The sequence below is a fragment of the Gracilinanus agilis genome, chromosome 4 (genome assembly GCF_016433145.1).
Source record: "Gracilinanus agilis isolate LMUSP501 chromosome 4, AgileGrace, whole genome shotgun sequence".
In the NCBI taxonomy this organism is placed as follows: domain Eukaryota; kingdom Metazoa; phylum Chordata; class Mammalia; order Didelphimorphia; family Didelphidae; genus Gracilinanus; species Gracilinanus agilis.
In genome coordinates this window covers 458,422,590-458,438,904 of record NC_058133.1, presented here as the reverse complement: position 1 = coordinate 458,438,904, position 16,315 = coordinate 458,422,590, and the positions used below count along the sequence as shown (strand labels likewise).

Here is a 16,315-nt window from a genome sequence, read left to right as displayed (position 1 = left end):
TCAAGTCAAAGTTTCTGGGCTGTTTCTTTTCTAACTTCTTTTACTATAATCAATATAGTAAATATAGTTAATCAACCATATTCAGCTGTATAAATTACTTAAGGGTCCAGGAATAAAGGAAGGAGGACTGTTCTCTAAGCTGTTTCCAGTCTCTCAAATCTGAGGTTTAACATTCTAATAGCAGTGAAGTAGATTCAGTTTACTGTTAAATTCAGAACTAAGAAAAAATTGATTTCCAAGTCATCCTGGTAGCTAGCAATTTCATCCTGGCACATGGTATTTTTCTACCAGGAAAGTAACTCCAGGGGAGGTAACTTACAGGAAAGGGAAGAAATTTGAATTGAGGGCTGAGACAAGTTATGTAGAGACAAAGACTAATAAGAGTGAAATTAAAAGGTAGAAAACAAACACTAAGGTAAAAGGAACAGGACTTGAAGGATAATAGGGGCTGATGGCACTGGGTATCTTTTTTTAATTGGGTACTAATGGTAATTCAGTTTGAAAACCCTTTAAGTATAGATATTTCTTAAAGCCCTCTTCTTTCTATACCTTTTCCTTGGTAATTTCCATTTCCAAGAAGTACATAATTCCTCTATTCACAGGACTCATCTTCAGCCCCTCCAACCTCTTTTCTTCACTCGTGCATTTCTAACTGACAACTGGTTATCTCTGTCAAGGCCCCTCATATTCAATATATATAAAACCAAACTTCTAACTTCATCCTCTGCCCTCCTACATCACCTTAAGTCAGTGATGGACAACCTTTTGAGCTTGGTGTGTCAAAATTCACCAAAAAACCGAGCATAACTCAGGTGGTGCGTCACTTCAAGAAAAAAAACCACAATTTTGCGATGTTTATAGTTTAAATAACAAAAATGTATAATTGTAATATATAACTGTATTTAATAAACCAAAACCTAATTATTTAACTTACTTGTTGTTTTGGCCTACAGACCTCTGACACAGAGAGTCTACACTACACTACAGCAAATGTTTTGTCCTAGGCATGAGGCCCCATACTTCTCTGTATGTGGCTGCATGTCATCGAAAATAGCTACATCTGTCAGTACTGACATGTGTCATAGGTTTGCCATCAAGGCCTTAAGTATATAATAACCCTGGAGCCACACTTGATCTACCTCTCTCCTTACTTCCTCAGTTGCCAAACTGGACCTGATCTATCTCTACCCATGCAAATTTTTCACATCCTGTCTTTCTCCAGCCTTCTAGTTTAAGCATTCATCCTCTCTAAACTAGTCAGTTTCCTAATTGGATTTTCTGCCTCCAGTCTCTCTTCCCCAATCCATCTTCCATGTTCTGTCTGAATAATCTTCATTGAACATGATCATGCTACTCCTTCACTCAGAAACCTTTACTGGCTCCTCTTTGCCTCCCTAATAAAGCAAACTTCTGACCCTGACATTTGAGGTCACCTATAATCTGACTTCAGTTTAATCATCAGGCCTATTTCAATACTGTTCTTCACATAGTCCCATGTTGTTCTAACCAAACTGGTCTGATCTCTGGTTCTTATTCTCATCCTGTCCTCCCCAATTTCCATGTCTTTGCTTACTACCTCTCTATCTAGAATGATCTTCGCACATATACAAAGATCTATTTTTCCTAGGCCGAAATTAGAGGTTACTTTTCTTTGAAATTGTTACTCCAGATGAAAGTCATCTTTCTCTAAAATTCCTCTTTGCGCCTTGCCTGCACTATTCCTTTGCAGCTTCCTCTCCTTTCCTATCAGTTTTTTGTTTACTTTTCTCTTCATTAGTCTGTAAATTCCTTGAAAAGTTGTCACACTGCAGCTAGGTGGCTCAAGTGGATAGAAAGCCAGGCCTGGAATACTTAGTATTGATTCTAAAAGATAAGTATAAATATATACATGTATATTTATAAATCACATTTCCCTAGGCCATGCATTTTGCATTGACTATTTCCCATGTGTGGAATGCTTTCCTTTACTTTAGCATTTTAGCTTCCTCCAAGATTCAACTTCTGTAGGCCTTTGCCAGTTTACCATTTCCCCTAAAATCTCTCTGAGATTACCTTTCAACTCTGTATATATCCTTTTTTCAAGTATTTACATGTTGTTACTCCATTAGAATGTGAAGTCCTTACTGGCAGGGAAGGTGGTGCTACTTTTTTTTTTTATCCTCTGCACCTAATATCTGGCAAAGTAAACCCCAAATAAATGCTTAGTGATTTCATTGGTTTTAAAGTCCTTTGAATTCTGGCTCTATTCTACCTTTTCAGGATTAATAAACTTATAAAAAGTTTAATATAGAATAATTGTGCCCTAGCTGCTAGTGTCTCTCTTCCCTCTGCGTGTTTACATACATATATACATATAAAGCTCTATAGCTGTTTGGGAAGAAAACACCTATTTATATATTTATCTGGGCATATATATTATTTCCAACATATATTATAAACTTTCCAACTGAGACTTTTCTATCTTAAATCTTTGTCTTAAACTCCCAGTATCTGGCACATTACAATGGGCAATTACTAAATGGCTGATTGATAATTAGTTGTTTCTAATGACTATCATTAAGCACTGTATCTGTCTAAAGGAAACCAGAACCAGAACTAAAAGAAATTTCAGGGGTCATTTAAGGCCAGTCACCTCATTTTACAACTTTGAGAATGGAGGACCCTAGAAATTAACTGACTTGTCTAAGGTCAAGTAATCAGTTGGTGACAAAGCTCAAACTGCAAGGCTGGCCCTCTAGAACTCCATCCAATGCTCCTACGAATACCTGAACTCTTTTATTCTTTAGCATGAAAAGGAGATCCCACATTGATCCATTCCAAATTCCTCATTTGGTGAAAGAGGCCTTTGGCTGGGAGAGGGAGAGCTAGCCCTTCTCCTCTGGGCCTCCAAGAGATGCTGCTCCCAGCACCCGGAAGCGGCGCTGGTCATTGGCGGGTGGGGGAATCCTCCTAGGGCCCACCGGAACTAGAGATGGAGGTGAAGGGGTGAGGGAAAGCACCTGACAGCAAGGGATCCCCAGACAAGCTCTAGGCCTCTGGCGGCTGCTGCTCCCCACATTTGGATGCGGCTCTGGCCATTAGTGGGGGATGCTCGCGGGCCCGCAGGGGCTGTGGATCCCAAGTCGGGGTAGGGGTTGGGGTGGGGGTGGGGAACGCGCGGGGGCTGGCTTGCTCAGATCAGAATCGCCTCGATACTCAAGGGCAGGGACAAGCCCCGCCTCGTCTATCTGATCAACTCATCATTTCTGAGCACCCGGCCCGGCCAGGCCCGCAAAGGGCTGGCTCCGGGGAGCCCGGGAGCAACCGCCGCCGCCTGTTCGCATAGGCCTCGCCGCACAGCGCCCCGGCCGGGGCTTCGCGGGAGGGGAGCTTCTCATCTCGGGTCAGGCCGGCGGGGCAGTAGCGCGACCCGATCAAATAAGATCAGCGTGTAGAGGGGGAGAGGTTCGGGGAGGGCTGGCTCGGTACACGTTCACGCACTCGCCTTGCACACACGCTGGCACTTCGGCCTTGCACTCTCACACACATTCAGTCGCCTTCCACGCGTCCTTCCACGCGAAACTCGGCCTCCTTACGCATATCAAGCAACCCGCATACAGAACCAGCACCTCTGCCCGAACCCGGGTCCCGCCTATAAAACTTCACCCCTTCCGGCAGCACCTTTTATAGGTTCTTTGCCCTTTCGCGCCCCTCCCCATCCGCCTCAAGGGATTGTGGGAGCAAACCATGGAGCTCTCGCCGTTTAGAGCGTCGTCCAGCCCTCGTTGGCAGGCAGGAGTTGTTGCCGCCCCCTGGCGCTGGAGGAGGGCAACCAGCCAGGGTAGGAAAGCACAAGGTACCCTGGTTCCCTACAAAAAAAACTTCCATATCCCAAGTAAAGCAGAAAATAATGAGTCGTTATAAATAACTTCCCTCGCCACAGTTCTTCGAGATGGGGCGTCTAGGGCTAGGACCTGTGATAGCTTTGGTATAGGGAACCCCTTATGTGGAAAATGCCGTCCCGCTAAGCGCTCAGCAAGCTCCTAGTCTCAGAGTTGACTCTTGAGAGGCTCTAGTGAATTGCTTAGGGGTCTAGAACCGGTCCTACTTAGAACCTGAGTTCAGATCTTCCTCACGTCAAAGCCCGCCCTATATTTTTTATGCCCCGCTGCCTCCCGGGAGATATCGCAATGATTATGGCCCCATTTTACAGAAGAGTTGGAACCAAACCCCTGGAGGTAAGACGCAGCCTGCACAGTGTTATATAATTAGTAAATATCAGACAATTTGAATCTCTCCGTCTCCTCTCTACCAACCCTACGTTCTATTCGCCAGAGTGCCCTGGGGGAGTAATTCTTCCCAAGTCCTCTGTTACCATTCATCTTTTTCTGAAGATATTTTCTTATTTAGATATAAATTCATTGAAAGATTGTCGTGTTCTTGTTTATATGACCAGTACTTTGCATATAGAAGGCATTCAGGATACATTTGATGGGATCCCTGCACAGCCTTCAGCTGCTTTTTTTTTTAAGTTCTCCATCTCCTTCAATGTAATAATTTTGATAACTCAGAAAAATCCAAGGATCAGGTCTGAGATAAGTCACTTTTGACCAGCTTTTAAAATGGATGTTTCAAGAGTAGCTAGGTGGATAGAGTGCCAGGTCTTGGAGATGGGAGGTCCTGGGTTCAAATGTTATCTCAGACATTTCTCAGCTGTGTGATCCTGGGCAAGTCACTGAACCTCACATGCCTAGCCCTTCATCAGTCTTCTGTTGATTCTAAGATAGAAGGAAAGGTGTTTGTTGTTTGTTTTTAATGTATGTTTCCTATGAACTCATAATGCAAAATGAACACAAATAAAAGGGGGGGGGGACAATCTACATAATGACTAAGATGATGTAAATGGAAACCAATAAAACATTAGAAACTGAATGACTCAAAATTATAATGGCCAAGCCTGGTCCCAAAGAAGAAATGTAAGAAGACACTTCCCTCTATTCCATTCTTTGAAGCAGTGGGAAATCATGGCTATGGAACACTGCATACTGTTAAGACCAGGCTTTTTGGATATGTGGAAACATTGTTTTCTTGCCTTCTTGATTATAGACATGGTTTGGTGGGAGAGTAGCTTCCTTCTGGAAAATGTAAAAACAAAAGTCATCAATAAAATAATTGGTTAAAAAGATACATGCTTTTATAAACCCACCTTTTCTTTGCAGAAGTAGAAATGTGGTGGTGAGACATTGTGTGCCACATCAGACCAGCTTTTTAAATGCTTCTTATTTTCCTCTCTTTTAAAAATTATTTATTATAAAAAACAAAATGCAGCATGGTTTCAGAACCAGGACAACCCTAAGTTCAAGTCCTTTCTCTGCCCCATCCTGACTATGTGGTCCTGTTCAAGTCATTTAACTTCTCAGGTCTTAATGGACTCTAAAACCTTAAGCTGCAGAAAAGGTATCTACCTTACTGGTAAAGGAATTGTTCTCATATAGGAATTCCTTATATACTAATGAAATCTCAGAAAGAGTCCTTATCTCTTCTTATAAGATATGGCTCTCTGGGAGGGGGAAGGATACTTTGGGAAATGTAGGTGATATAAAAACAAAAAAAATTTTTAAAGATGTATGCTTCTATTGATCAGTTTCATTTGTGATTTGGGGATAATAGCATTACCTGTCTTAATGGACTTGTTAGAGAAATGCTTTGTAAACCTTAGAAGTACTGTATAAATATATATTATTATTATTTATTAGTGGCATCTTTAGTCAAATAAAAATATAGCATCAGCTCTGGTATCTAAAGAAAAAAAATTCCTTTGATCCAGCAAAACACTAGGTTTCTATCCGAAAGAGTTAAAAACAAAACAAAACAGGAAAGGTTCTTTTTGTACAAAAATATTTATAGCTGCACTTTTTTTTTTAGTAGCAAAAAATTGAAAAATGAGGGAGTATCCCTCAATTGGGGAATAGCTGAACAAATTGTGGTATATGATGGTGATGGAATACTATGGTGCTATAAGGAATGATGAACTGTTTGATTTCTATAAGAATTGGAAAGACCTCCATGAACAGATGTGGAGTGAAATAAGCAGAATCAGAACATTATACACAGTAATTGAAACACTGTGAGATGATCAAAGGTAATTGACTTTGCTACAGTCTACTGTATTTTTGGATCCCCAAGTTTGCCCCTCTCCCTTGAGAATTTGCCTTAAGGGACATCCCAGACTGACCTTGTTTCTGACTGAACAATAAACTTTAAAGAAATTAATGATCCCAGTTTAAGTGGAATTAGTAGATAACAAAATTTTAAGGACCCTTTTTATCTTAGAAGTCCTCTCCCGGGTAGCCCAGCCCCTGGCTGAAATCTTCCTTTTGTATTCATTGTAAAGCATCAGCCTCTCCCTGATAATCCAGCCCTGGACTCCTATTTCCTAGTGGCCACCGTAAAGCTAATCAATCATACTTCCTTGTCCTTTATTCCCCAAAAGGTATATAAGATCCCCAAGTGGTTACTCTTTGGAAAATCATCTTTGGCAGTACATTTTCCCAGAGACACTGTTGACAGAGTTCCAGAGCTCTGTATGTTATTAAGCACTTAACTCTCTGTGGTGGCAGAATGCTGTATTGAATACTGTCTCCAGTCCTGATTAAAGATTTGGTCTTGTTGACTACTTTAGTAGTTCTGTTTTTCCAAGTTGATACTACTAATAGCATTGCAAAGATCCAGGACAATTCTGTGAGACTTAGAAGAAAAAATGCTATCCACATCTAGAAAAAGAACTGTGGAAGTAGAAATCCAGGGGAAAAACAAACAAACCATAATTTATCACTTATTTATATGGGTATATGATCTGGGGTGGTTTTAAAGGATTGCTCTTTTACAAAAATGGAAATAGGAATTGAATAGGAAATAGGTATGGAAATAGGATTTGAATGCTAATACATATAATTAACAAACTTCCTCTCATTTTTAATCTATTTTCTCTGGATTCTTCCACCTTCTGGTACTCAGACATATGACTTCATCCAGATGATACTGAATCCCTGAATGTCCTCTCTACACCCCTACAACCTGCTCTCCTCTACCTCCTCCCTCCCTCAACAGACACACTTGCTTAATAAATTCCAGCGGCTCCTTATTAGCTCAGGAATCAGTTATAAACTCTATTTAAACTTTAAAGCTCTTCATAACCCAGCCCTTCCCTATCTTTCTAGTTTTTCCTACAAATTACTTCCATCCATGAACTCTCTAATCCAGCTGTCCTAGCCTACTTACCTGTCCTCACAAAATTCCAGCTGTCATTATGTCTTTGCACTGGTTATCTTCCATGGCCAGAATAGTCTCCCTCAAGTCAATCTGGTCCCATTCAAGATACAGCTACAACAGCCATCTTCTGCAAGAAGCTTTCCTAGTCCTTCCCCTACTACTGCTTTCCCTATCTACTCTGAATATAAACATGTGATCCACCCCTTAAAATGTAAGCTCTTTAATAGATAGAAATTTAATAGAAAAGTGTTTTTGCTTTTATTCCCAGTGCTTAACAGTGCCTGACAAATTACATGAGTAATAAATTCTCTTCCATTATTGAACTGGTAGTAATGGTTTTATGTTACCCCATCAAATACCATTTATAGGTAAGATGTTCCCCACTCCCCTGTACCTAAAGGAGATTTTTTGGAACATTCCAAATCATATCACAAAAGCAAGTAACTACATCATCAGGTATTGACATGGGCATTGTACAAAGATGGCAAAGACACTGTACCCCTAACCCAGGCAAACTGTAAACAGGGAAATTCCCCTGCTCCTTTCTGTCCTTGTGACTCCTAATCCAAGAACATCTGATAGATTAGTACCACCTTTGAATAGTCCTTTAGTTTGAAATGGATGTGGAGATGTACCTCCAGGCTATATACCTTGATATCATCAGGTTGTATCTCAGACATCCATCTGTCCTCTGAATTATGAGGGCCACCCTCTATAGTCTTCTGGCAGAACAAACCCCCCCACCAAATGCCTAAGTGGTTACCACACTAGAGTCAGGTACTCTGTTGTAAAGAGTACAAAAACCCCTGAACTGAAGCTTTTGAGGAGCAACCCCTAAGGTTGTTCCACTCACGCCATAGCTGGGGGAGACAGCTTTTCCAGCCATGCTGCCCCCCACCACAAGGAACAGCTGCCCATCTTGCTGTTCCACCTTGCTTGCTATCCTACCTTGCTATCCTCCTGGCCATTCTCAACATTACTTTCCAAATTAATAAATTTCTCTTTTTACTTTTAAGCTAAGTTTTGGAGTCTTATGTTCTTGCAAAAGGTATCCTTCCCAAACCCAGGGGTTCACCATTGAAACCCACTACATGAGAGGGTTCTGCACCCCATAACAGTATTACCCTTTTTGGTAATAGTCAACAAATATTTAAGAAGCCAGGTACTGTGCCAGTTGGTGGGGATGCAAACACAAAAATTAAAATGGCTCTTCCCCTCACAAAGCTTATGTTCTCTTGGGAGATATCAATAGAAAATATCTAGATATGAAGTAATTTCAGGAGTTGGAGAGCACCAAGTGGGGATCAGTTTAAGTGGGGATCTGACAAGGATCCTTCCAAGAGATGACCCTTAAATTGGGCTTAAATAGTTGAGATAACAAGAGACAGAGATAAGGAGAGGTACATAGAGATGTAAAACCAAAGTGGGAGAAAGTGGGCTAATTTAGATAAAATAAAAAATACTGCATGAGGGACTTAATCTGCAAGTCTGGAAAGATAATTGGAGGTGGCAGGTAGGTACTTGGTCCAGTGGATTGAGAACCTGGCCTAGAGACAGGAAGTCCTAGGTTCAAATCTGACCTCAGACATTTTCTGTGTGAACCTGGGAAAATCACTTAATTTCCATTGCCTAGCCCTTAGCACTCTTCTGCCTTGGAACGAATACACAGTATTAATTTTATGACAGAAGGTAAGGATTTTTAAAAAAAGATATTTGGAGCTAAGCTATAAAGGACTTGAAGAGAAGCGTTTGGCTCTTATCTTGAAGGCAGCAGAGAACAACCTAACTGTTTTGAGCTAGGTAGTGACATGGTCAGATCTGGGATTTAGGATTGGCTAAAGAGGCACCAAGGAGTCTTCTGAGGTAGATTCCTGTGTAGTATTTAGCAGGATTCACTAAAATCTGCATATGACAAATAGAAATAGACAAAGGCTATAGGGAAAGAGGTTTTATTTTCAAGAATTTGTACAGACAATGGTAAGTAAAAAAATTATATTTTAACTATAAAAAAGGAGCTGACCTCCTCTATCCACCTGACACAAAGGGGACAGGTTTATGGTAATCTTAGTTTATAATAAATGTCAATATTAGAAAAACCAATATTGACATCTCCTTTCTTTTCCTTAGCCACTAATTCATCACTGCTCAGAGTAATGGTTTTCTGGTATAGTGTTTTTTTTTTGTGTGATAATTCATGTTAGCTAAGATGACAATCTCTTTCAGTTAAGGAGTTCCTGGTTCTCTACTTAAAGAATTGAACAAACTGAAAAACACAATGAGCTTTTTCTTCCTGTTGTGTAATTATGTTCACCTCATGCATTTTTGGTTCATTTTGGTAAGAATAACATTTCAGAATAAAACCCCTGAAAAGTTCATGCTGATCAACTCAAGAGGCCATAAGGACTGGTTCTGGCAAACCACTGTGAAATGGGACTAGTTTAAACTATGAAGCTGCTCTAAGCACCAACCTCAGAGATGTTAGCCCTATTGGAAAAGAAAATACATTAAAGCTACTGAACTCAATATGTGCAAAATGTGCTGAACCTGGGTCCCTAGTGAGCCAGTCCTAAGCCCACCCCAAACAGGTTGATCTCATTCCTCTCGTCTAAGCCAGTTACTCAAGAGAGGTTTTCTTCCTTATTAAAGATCCCTTCAATACTAAGGGAGCACAGAATCAACCACTCACATTCTTCTCATAGGCAGATCCCAATCGATGACTGCATTTGTTGGGACTTAGTGATTTCCTACTGCTGCCAGGGGACTCCAAAGCCAATTGACTCATTTTTCCCAAACCCTACTTTCCAGCAGCTGTCAATGGTTTAGAGAGAGAAGGTACAGTATAGAATTCATTGCTCCTCCTGGGTCAAGCACAGACAAAATACTTTCCTTCTTCGTTTTAGGAAAAAAAGAACCATTTCTTTTTTTTTAACTTCAACAGACAATTAATAGACTCACATCTCTGCTTATTGTTGGAAGGTAATTTAATGGGTTCAGCCCTTGTTAAAGAGTCTATTTTTTGATGCAGAGGCTCTGGCCTCACCAAGGCCAGTGATACCACTGTAGATAAAAGGAGAGTTGGAGATGTCAATACTTTTTTTAAAATGTGGGATTCTCCAAACAGGCTTGAGCATCCATTCTTCCTAGAAAACTCCTCTAATCTCAAACTCATTAAATTCATCCTCATTTGCCACATTTCAGAGGTATGAAAAAGAAAACCTAATCTGTCTAGACATTATGAAACAATATGTGGATGAAGATCATCCAAATGGCAGCTCACTGCTCCCTCCCCAGATTCAACTCTTCCCTTTTTCCCTACCCACAGTAGTTTTCAAGAAAAGTATATGTGGGATCATAAGAGGTAGCCAGATAAAAGTAGAAGTAATCAATTGAGAACTGTCTTAACAACCTAGTCTTTTCAAAGAATAAGTCTAGATCTTAACATTTGGCTAGAAATGCCATTCTTTCTAATATCTAATAACAAATGTTTGTAATGTGGTAGGTTTTCCCCCACCCCCAACTGCAAATAAATTGAAAATTCTTTCCTTCCAAGTCCCCCCCCCCCAAAGGCTGCATTTCAAACCTCTTTAATGACAGCATTCAAGTCTAGGAAGTTTGAAAAATCTATCCAAGGCTTAAGGAAAAAAACAGCTTTTTCATTCTCCATATGCCATTTAATCTGGTAAAATCCTAAATTCTCTCCATTTCTGGATACCAGCTCTTTCTCTTAACGAAGATGTTTCTGCTTTCTGGCCTGATCCTAAATAGTTAGGCTCTCCTAAACCTTACCATTCCCAAAGACTGTCCTAGCAGAACTCCCGTACATTCAGCACCCGGCTATTTCATCTGCCCTCCTTGTGCACAGAGGACAATGTCTCCCTATCATATCCCCAAATGGACATAAAAAAAAGAGAACTTCCAAAGCCAAGCTCTTCCTTGGCATTGTGTAACTCCCCTTTATCCAATTTGCCTAATCTAGATCAAATAGGGGAAAAGTGAGCCTTGAAAAATACTCCCTCCCAAGAAACCAGAGCCCAGACTATTCTTTCTACTCTTCTCAGGCTTACTCAGTTTTAGATCCTGAAGTTTAAGAGATCCTGAAGAATTGCTGAGGAATAAAATACATGACAGGTACTCTTCAGCAAGAGGTATGTAATGTTATCACCAAAAGGTGAGCTATATAGCTGAACACCACAGACTCTGCAGCGGATTAATTTATACAGATCAGAGGAAGGTAGAGAAATTGGCTTTCTGGAATCCCCCCAAAGCCTGAATGATGTGGGTGATCCCGAGGAGCTTTTTCTGGGCCTGGTAGGGGCAGAGGATGCAGCATCATCCTGAGGGGCTTTGCTGATTTCAGTCCGGCTCTTCTATGAGGGGCATAAGTCCCTGAAAGGCCTCTTGCCCCAGTCCCCTTGGTTGGCAGTTGGTGGTTCGGATGTCTCAGGGTTCATTTTATAAACAGAACATAAAATGCCATCACAATGCAGGCAATTGCCACAGCAGCATGCAGTCTGGTTCCAATCACAGCAGCTGGTAAAGTAAACAAAAAGAAAAAGTAAAATGAACTGTCTTTCAAATAATTTCTCACCTGTGAACACTTTTGAGATCCCAAATATGAAAGTCAAAAAAGGTCTGGAGTTTTTGAGGCCCTGAACTCTACAAGGTTAGTTTGCAACAGCCTCTGGTACATATGCACTCTCTCCTTCTGCCTGGCACTCTCTTTCTTGACCCTTTTCTGGATTTCTCCAGGCTAAAAGGAACTTCCATTTGGAGGAGAGGAAGAAAAGAAACAAGTAACCTCAAACCTGGGCAACTCAACCCTGAATTAGGGGGAATGACAAGAGCTCAGCATAATTTGGATATATCAGTTTTGGAAGGCAGGCTCTGATGAGATAGGACTCCCTAACTCCTCTTCCAGTGACCTGAAGGTCACTGCATAGGAGTCCTATCAGCCTTTCCCAAGCAACTAAAGTATATTTATGTTTGTCTCTGTGGTGAATAAGATCCCATACATTCCTTGATATGAAACCCTCTTCCATCCTCCTTTCAACAATGGCTCTTTGGTACATAAGCCAATCTTTATGCCAATTAAAACATGCCAATAAAAAGATCTAATGATTCTGGTCTTCCTGGCCAATCTGCCTCTTCTGTGAAAGTCACTGGGCAGCATCAATGGACTGAGATGGACACTAGGCCATAGTAAGAAAGCTTCAAGTTCATGAGAAGCCAGGAACAGAATTCAGATGTTTCAATTTGGAGGCTCAGAGCAACAGGCCAGTAGCCCATTACTAGTTTTGTGACCAAGTTACCTAACCGCTACCTGCTTTAGTTTCTTTATCTGTAAAGTAGGGATAATAACAGAACCTATTTCCCATGGTTATTGGAAGATTATGATAATTATAAAGTGCTTCGCATAGTGTCTGACACATAGTCAGTCCTATATAGAGGTTAGCTACTATACTTGTTAGCTAGCATGGTGGTAATCATAGAGGAAAGAAGTTCCACGTTATCTTGCTCAGAACTGGAAATTTTTAAGTTGGCTCAAGTCCTTTTATTAAAATTATAGCCTTCTCAAAACTCTCCAGTTTTGTTAAGAATTTTGTCAAATATTTTTAAAATGTACATGCTACATCCTTTCAGAAAGTTCAAGGCATTAAAATGAATCTTTGAGTTTCTAATTATACATGTGCATATATATAAGCATTTTTAATGCTCTCCTTTTTCATAAATGTCAGGAAAAATCATTTCCCTTAGACCTTGATTCTTAGAACCTTTTCACTACCAAAATATTCTGAAAACATTCTTGAGCCTCATCTAATATAAACTTTCCTTCCTTTTGCAAATTCCTCAGTGCTATAATAAAAATCTTCTCTTCCTATGTCAGCACAATCTCACCTTTGTAGAACACACCCCAGACTCCCTTCTTCTCTGAGAGCAGCCAGGTCCTGAGACGAGGCACCTTCTTGAAGTAGGCACAGGTGCAAACAAATAACAAACCAAACACCAGGATCCCATCCAAGGAATATACTATGGAAAGGAAAAGAAAAAAATTTGGCTTATCACTGATTGTTAGAAAAGTCTTAAGTCTTTTAGATTGATGATGCTTCCTTGGGATAATTGAGGGTGAACAGAAATGGTATTTAGTCAACCAAAATTGGCTAGGCCAACCCTTAACAACAGGAGAGCAATTTTCTCATTTTAATATTACTTTAGTTATACCAATTACTTTGCTAAGTGCTAGAAATATAAAACCAAAAACGAAATAGTTGAGAGTTTCTCTCAAAGTGCTTACATGAGAGGAGTGGGGAGGAAGGGAAGTAAACATGAATAGATATGCAAATACAAAATATCTACAAAGGGAGGGATGAAGAGAAGCCTCATAGAGGAGGAGACACCTAAGTTGCACTTGAAGGAAAACTCAAGGGATTGTATGAGGGGGAGGTAAAGGAGCACAGCCCTTGCAAGAAGCCCAGAGACAGAAAGCAGATAATGGTGGATATGGGCCAGTAGGGAGGCTGGAACATGAAGTTTGTTTAGGACAGTCATATTCAATAAACCAGAAAGGCAAGTTGGAGTCATATTGTTAAGGGCTTGAAATTGGAATGGATTCCCGTATTACACACATTCTATTAGTCTGATACTATATTTGAACCTTCAGATTCTCATTTTAGCCAATATGAGAAATACTGTGTAAGAATTCTCCCCCTCACCCCAAAATCTGATTGATTAGAGGGATGGGGGTTCACTCAGGTAACTAGCATTATCTTAATAAAGAAATTCTGCAAATATGGCATAAGCTAGACCAACAAGCAGGTAAAAGACAATACTAAAAAGGATTACCTGAATATTGCTGTTGTCTCTAAAGGCCTTATAAGAACTGGACAGTGAAACAGTCTTACAAAGTAATCATATAGTGACATGATAGGTTGAGGAATGATGCAAAATTCGACAAACTATAGTCGGAGTTCATGTATATATCATTATTGGCTCATACTCACACAGCAACTGTGAGCATGGCATCCTCCTACTAGAGTGAATATTGAATAGGATCCTAAAAATCTCCAACTTCTTAAAGAAGAAAAAAAGGATCTGGAATCTTAGGGAAGTAGTGAATGGAACAATAAAACAGGATTCTAAAGTCTTAAGTTCTATTTCCTGCCCCTGTAATTTGGGATGAATCTCTTTAAAGCAAGGAGGTACAGAGATAAAAGTGCTAAGACCAGCAGTCAGGAGTCCAAATCTAGACTTTTTGACTTTTCCCAGCCTCCTTGAAATTCAGTTTCCTCAACCAATAGAATGAGAAAGTTGGACTAAGTAGTCCTTATGCCTTCTTTCAGCTCTAAAACTAAGACCTTGCCTGTATCTCAGGTTTTCTATCCATAAAGATACTCAGTTAAAATCATGAACAAAACTTTAAAACAGAAGAAGTTTGTCTTGTTCCCATTTGGTTTCTCTCTTCCCAAAAGCTGTAATAAATAACACAAAGTAGATAGCCTTTCACTCCTCACACAAAAGTGCCTGGGCTTTGACATTACCTACTAGCTATCTTGGTCACCTCAGAAAGATTGCCTTCAAAGTGTACTGAATCTATGCTCTCTACCTATTCCATATTAAAAGCTGTTCTCAGAAATCAATCATATTGGAAAGGCCCAGAGATCATGGGAAGGAAGATTTAGAGCTAGAAGAGATTACATTAAATGAATTTAGAATGCCTCTGGGAGTAATTTTTATTTTAATATGGGACAAAGATCATTAACACAAGGAAAGGAATTTTTAATGGAGTCATTTCAATCAGGAACAGGCACATAGGGAAGATATTTTTTATTTCTCAAATCACAAATTTGAGCTGCTTTCTCTCCTTCTGAGTAAGGCTGACCCTAAAAGGATTGTTATCTTACTAGATCATGACCATAATGCTTCTAGAGAAGACTGGTAGTGGTGGGGTGTGCAGATGAAGTGTGGTAATTACCGGGCTATTTAGAAAAAGGTATGAGGCTACCATCTACTCATCCCCACTACAGAATTCAAGCTCTAATGCTTCGAGAATTAGAGCTTGAATTCTGTAGTGGGGATGAGTAGATGGTCTGTTACAGGTGCGCTTAACTTATTCCATTTGCTTTAATTATTGTTAGGATAATAATACACAATTATGGAGCACTTTAAGGTTAGGGCACCTTCTTCAAGATAAAGGCAGACCCCTACACTATACCCAGGGTGTCTGGATGTGGTCAAGAGTTGTTATATTTAGTACATCAGAATATTAATTTAACGAACTTTTAAGCATTTGCCACAACCAACAATCCAGGATTTGGCAGCAAATAACGTGGCTACGAATCCTGACTCCCATATTTTAAGTTAAAAGCAGTTCCAATGTACCTGGTTTGCAAACTACTTTACATATATTATTTTCTCCTTCCAACTATTCTGTGGACTGGAAAGACTCTATTTTCATGCTCATTTTACTGATAAGAAAAGGAACTCCGGAAGGCTCACTAACTTGGCACCCCCAATTAAGGTTTAGGGAGGAGAGGCTTCTAATTCAGGTCCTCCTGTCTTGGAGCCTCCCTCCTGCTCAATCCAAACGACGGGTCCCTTCTGGGCTTCAGTTTCCCCCTCTGAACATCGAACTAAGGTTCTTCCAGCCTTAAGTCCCAAGACTCTCAAACTTCTGGAGGTTCTGCTCTCTGGACTTGGGCAGGGCACCCTCCTCCCCCAGCACCGGAGAATGGCTGGGGGAGGGGAATGGCGAGCTCGGGCTCCCTCCGCCCCCCCGCCTAGTCACCGGTCTTGCCTGGCCGCCAGCGGGCCCTGACCAAGCTTCGGAGATTCCAGGGGCGGAGGGCGATCCCCTGGGAAGAGGATCCCCAAGCTTCGGGACCGGGAGGGGGCGGGAAGAGAGGCCACGTCAGTCTGGGCCCCGCCCGTCTCCCCTCCCTCCCCGAGCTGCCACGTCTCCCCTCCCCCTCCCCCTCCCCCTCCCCGCGCTGGCCGCCGCTCTCACCGTTCGTCATGACGTCTGGGCCCAGGCCGGACCAGGGCCGGGAGCCTCGGGACTCCGGAGGCA

General features: G+C 41.0%; 1 protein-coding gene and 1 non-coding gene across 2 annotated transcripts; both read right to left on the bottom strand.

Annotated features, from left to right (window-relative positions):
• Positions 1-3,172: 3,172 nt before the first annotated feature.
• LOC123248278 lies at positions 3,173-3,616 on the bottom strand. Its single transcript, XR_006506339.1, has one exon.
• Positions 3,617-10,843: 7,227 nt separating this feature from the next.
• Positions 10,844-16,309, bottom strand: TMEM167B (transmembrane protein 167B). The gene is made up of 3 exons (XM_044675926.1): positions 16,253-16,309; positions 13,147-13,278; positions 10,844-11,781 (listed from the first exon to the last, which is right to left on the bottom strand). The coding sequence occupies exons 1-3, from the start codon at positions 16,260-16,262 to the stop codon at positions 11,699-11,701; spliced, it is 225 nt and encodes a 74-aa protein (XP_044531861.1). The 5' UTR covers positions 16,263-16,309; the 3' UTR covers positions 10,844-11,698.
• Positions 16,310-16,315: the final 6 nt, after the last annotated feature.

What these genes read in the sequence shown, in the direction of transcription:
- TMEM167B (XM_044675926.1), bottom strand. An exon ending in CTGGGGTGTGTTCTACAAAG is followed by an intron (nt 11,782 to 13,146) that starts GTGAGATTGTGC and finishes TTACTTTACCAG; the next exon opens with CTGCTGTGATTGGAACCAGA.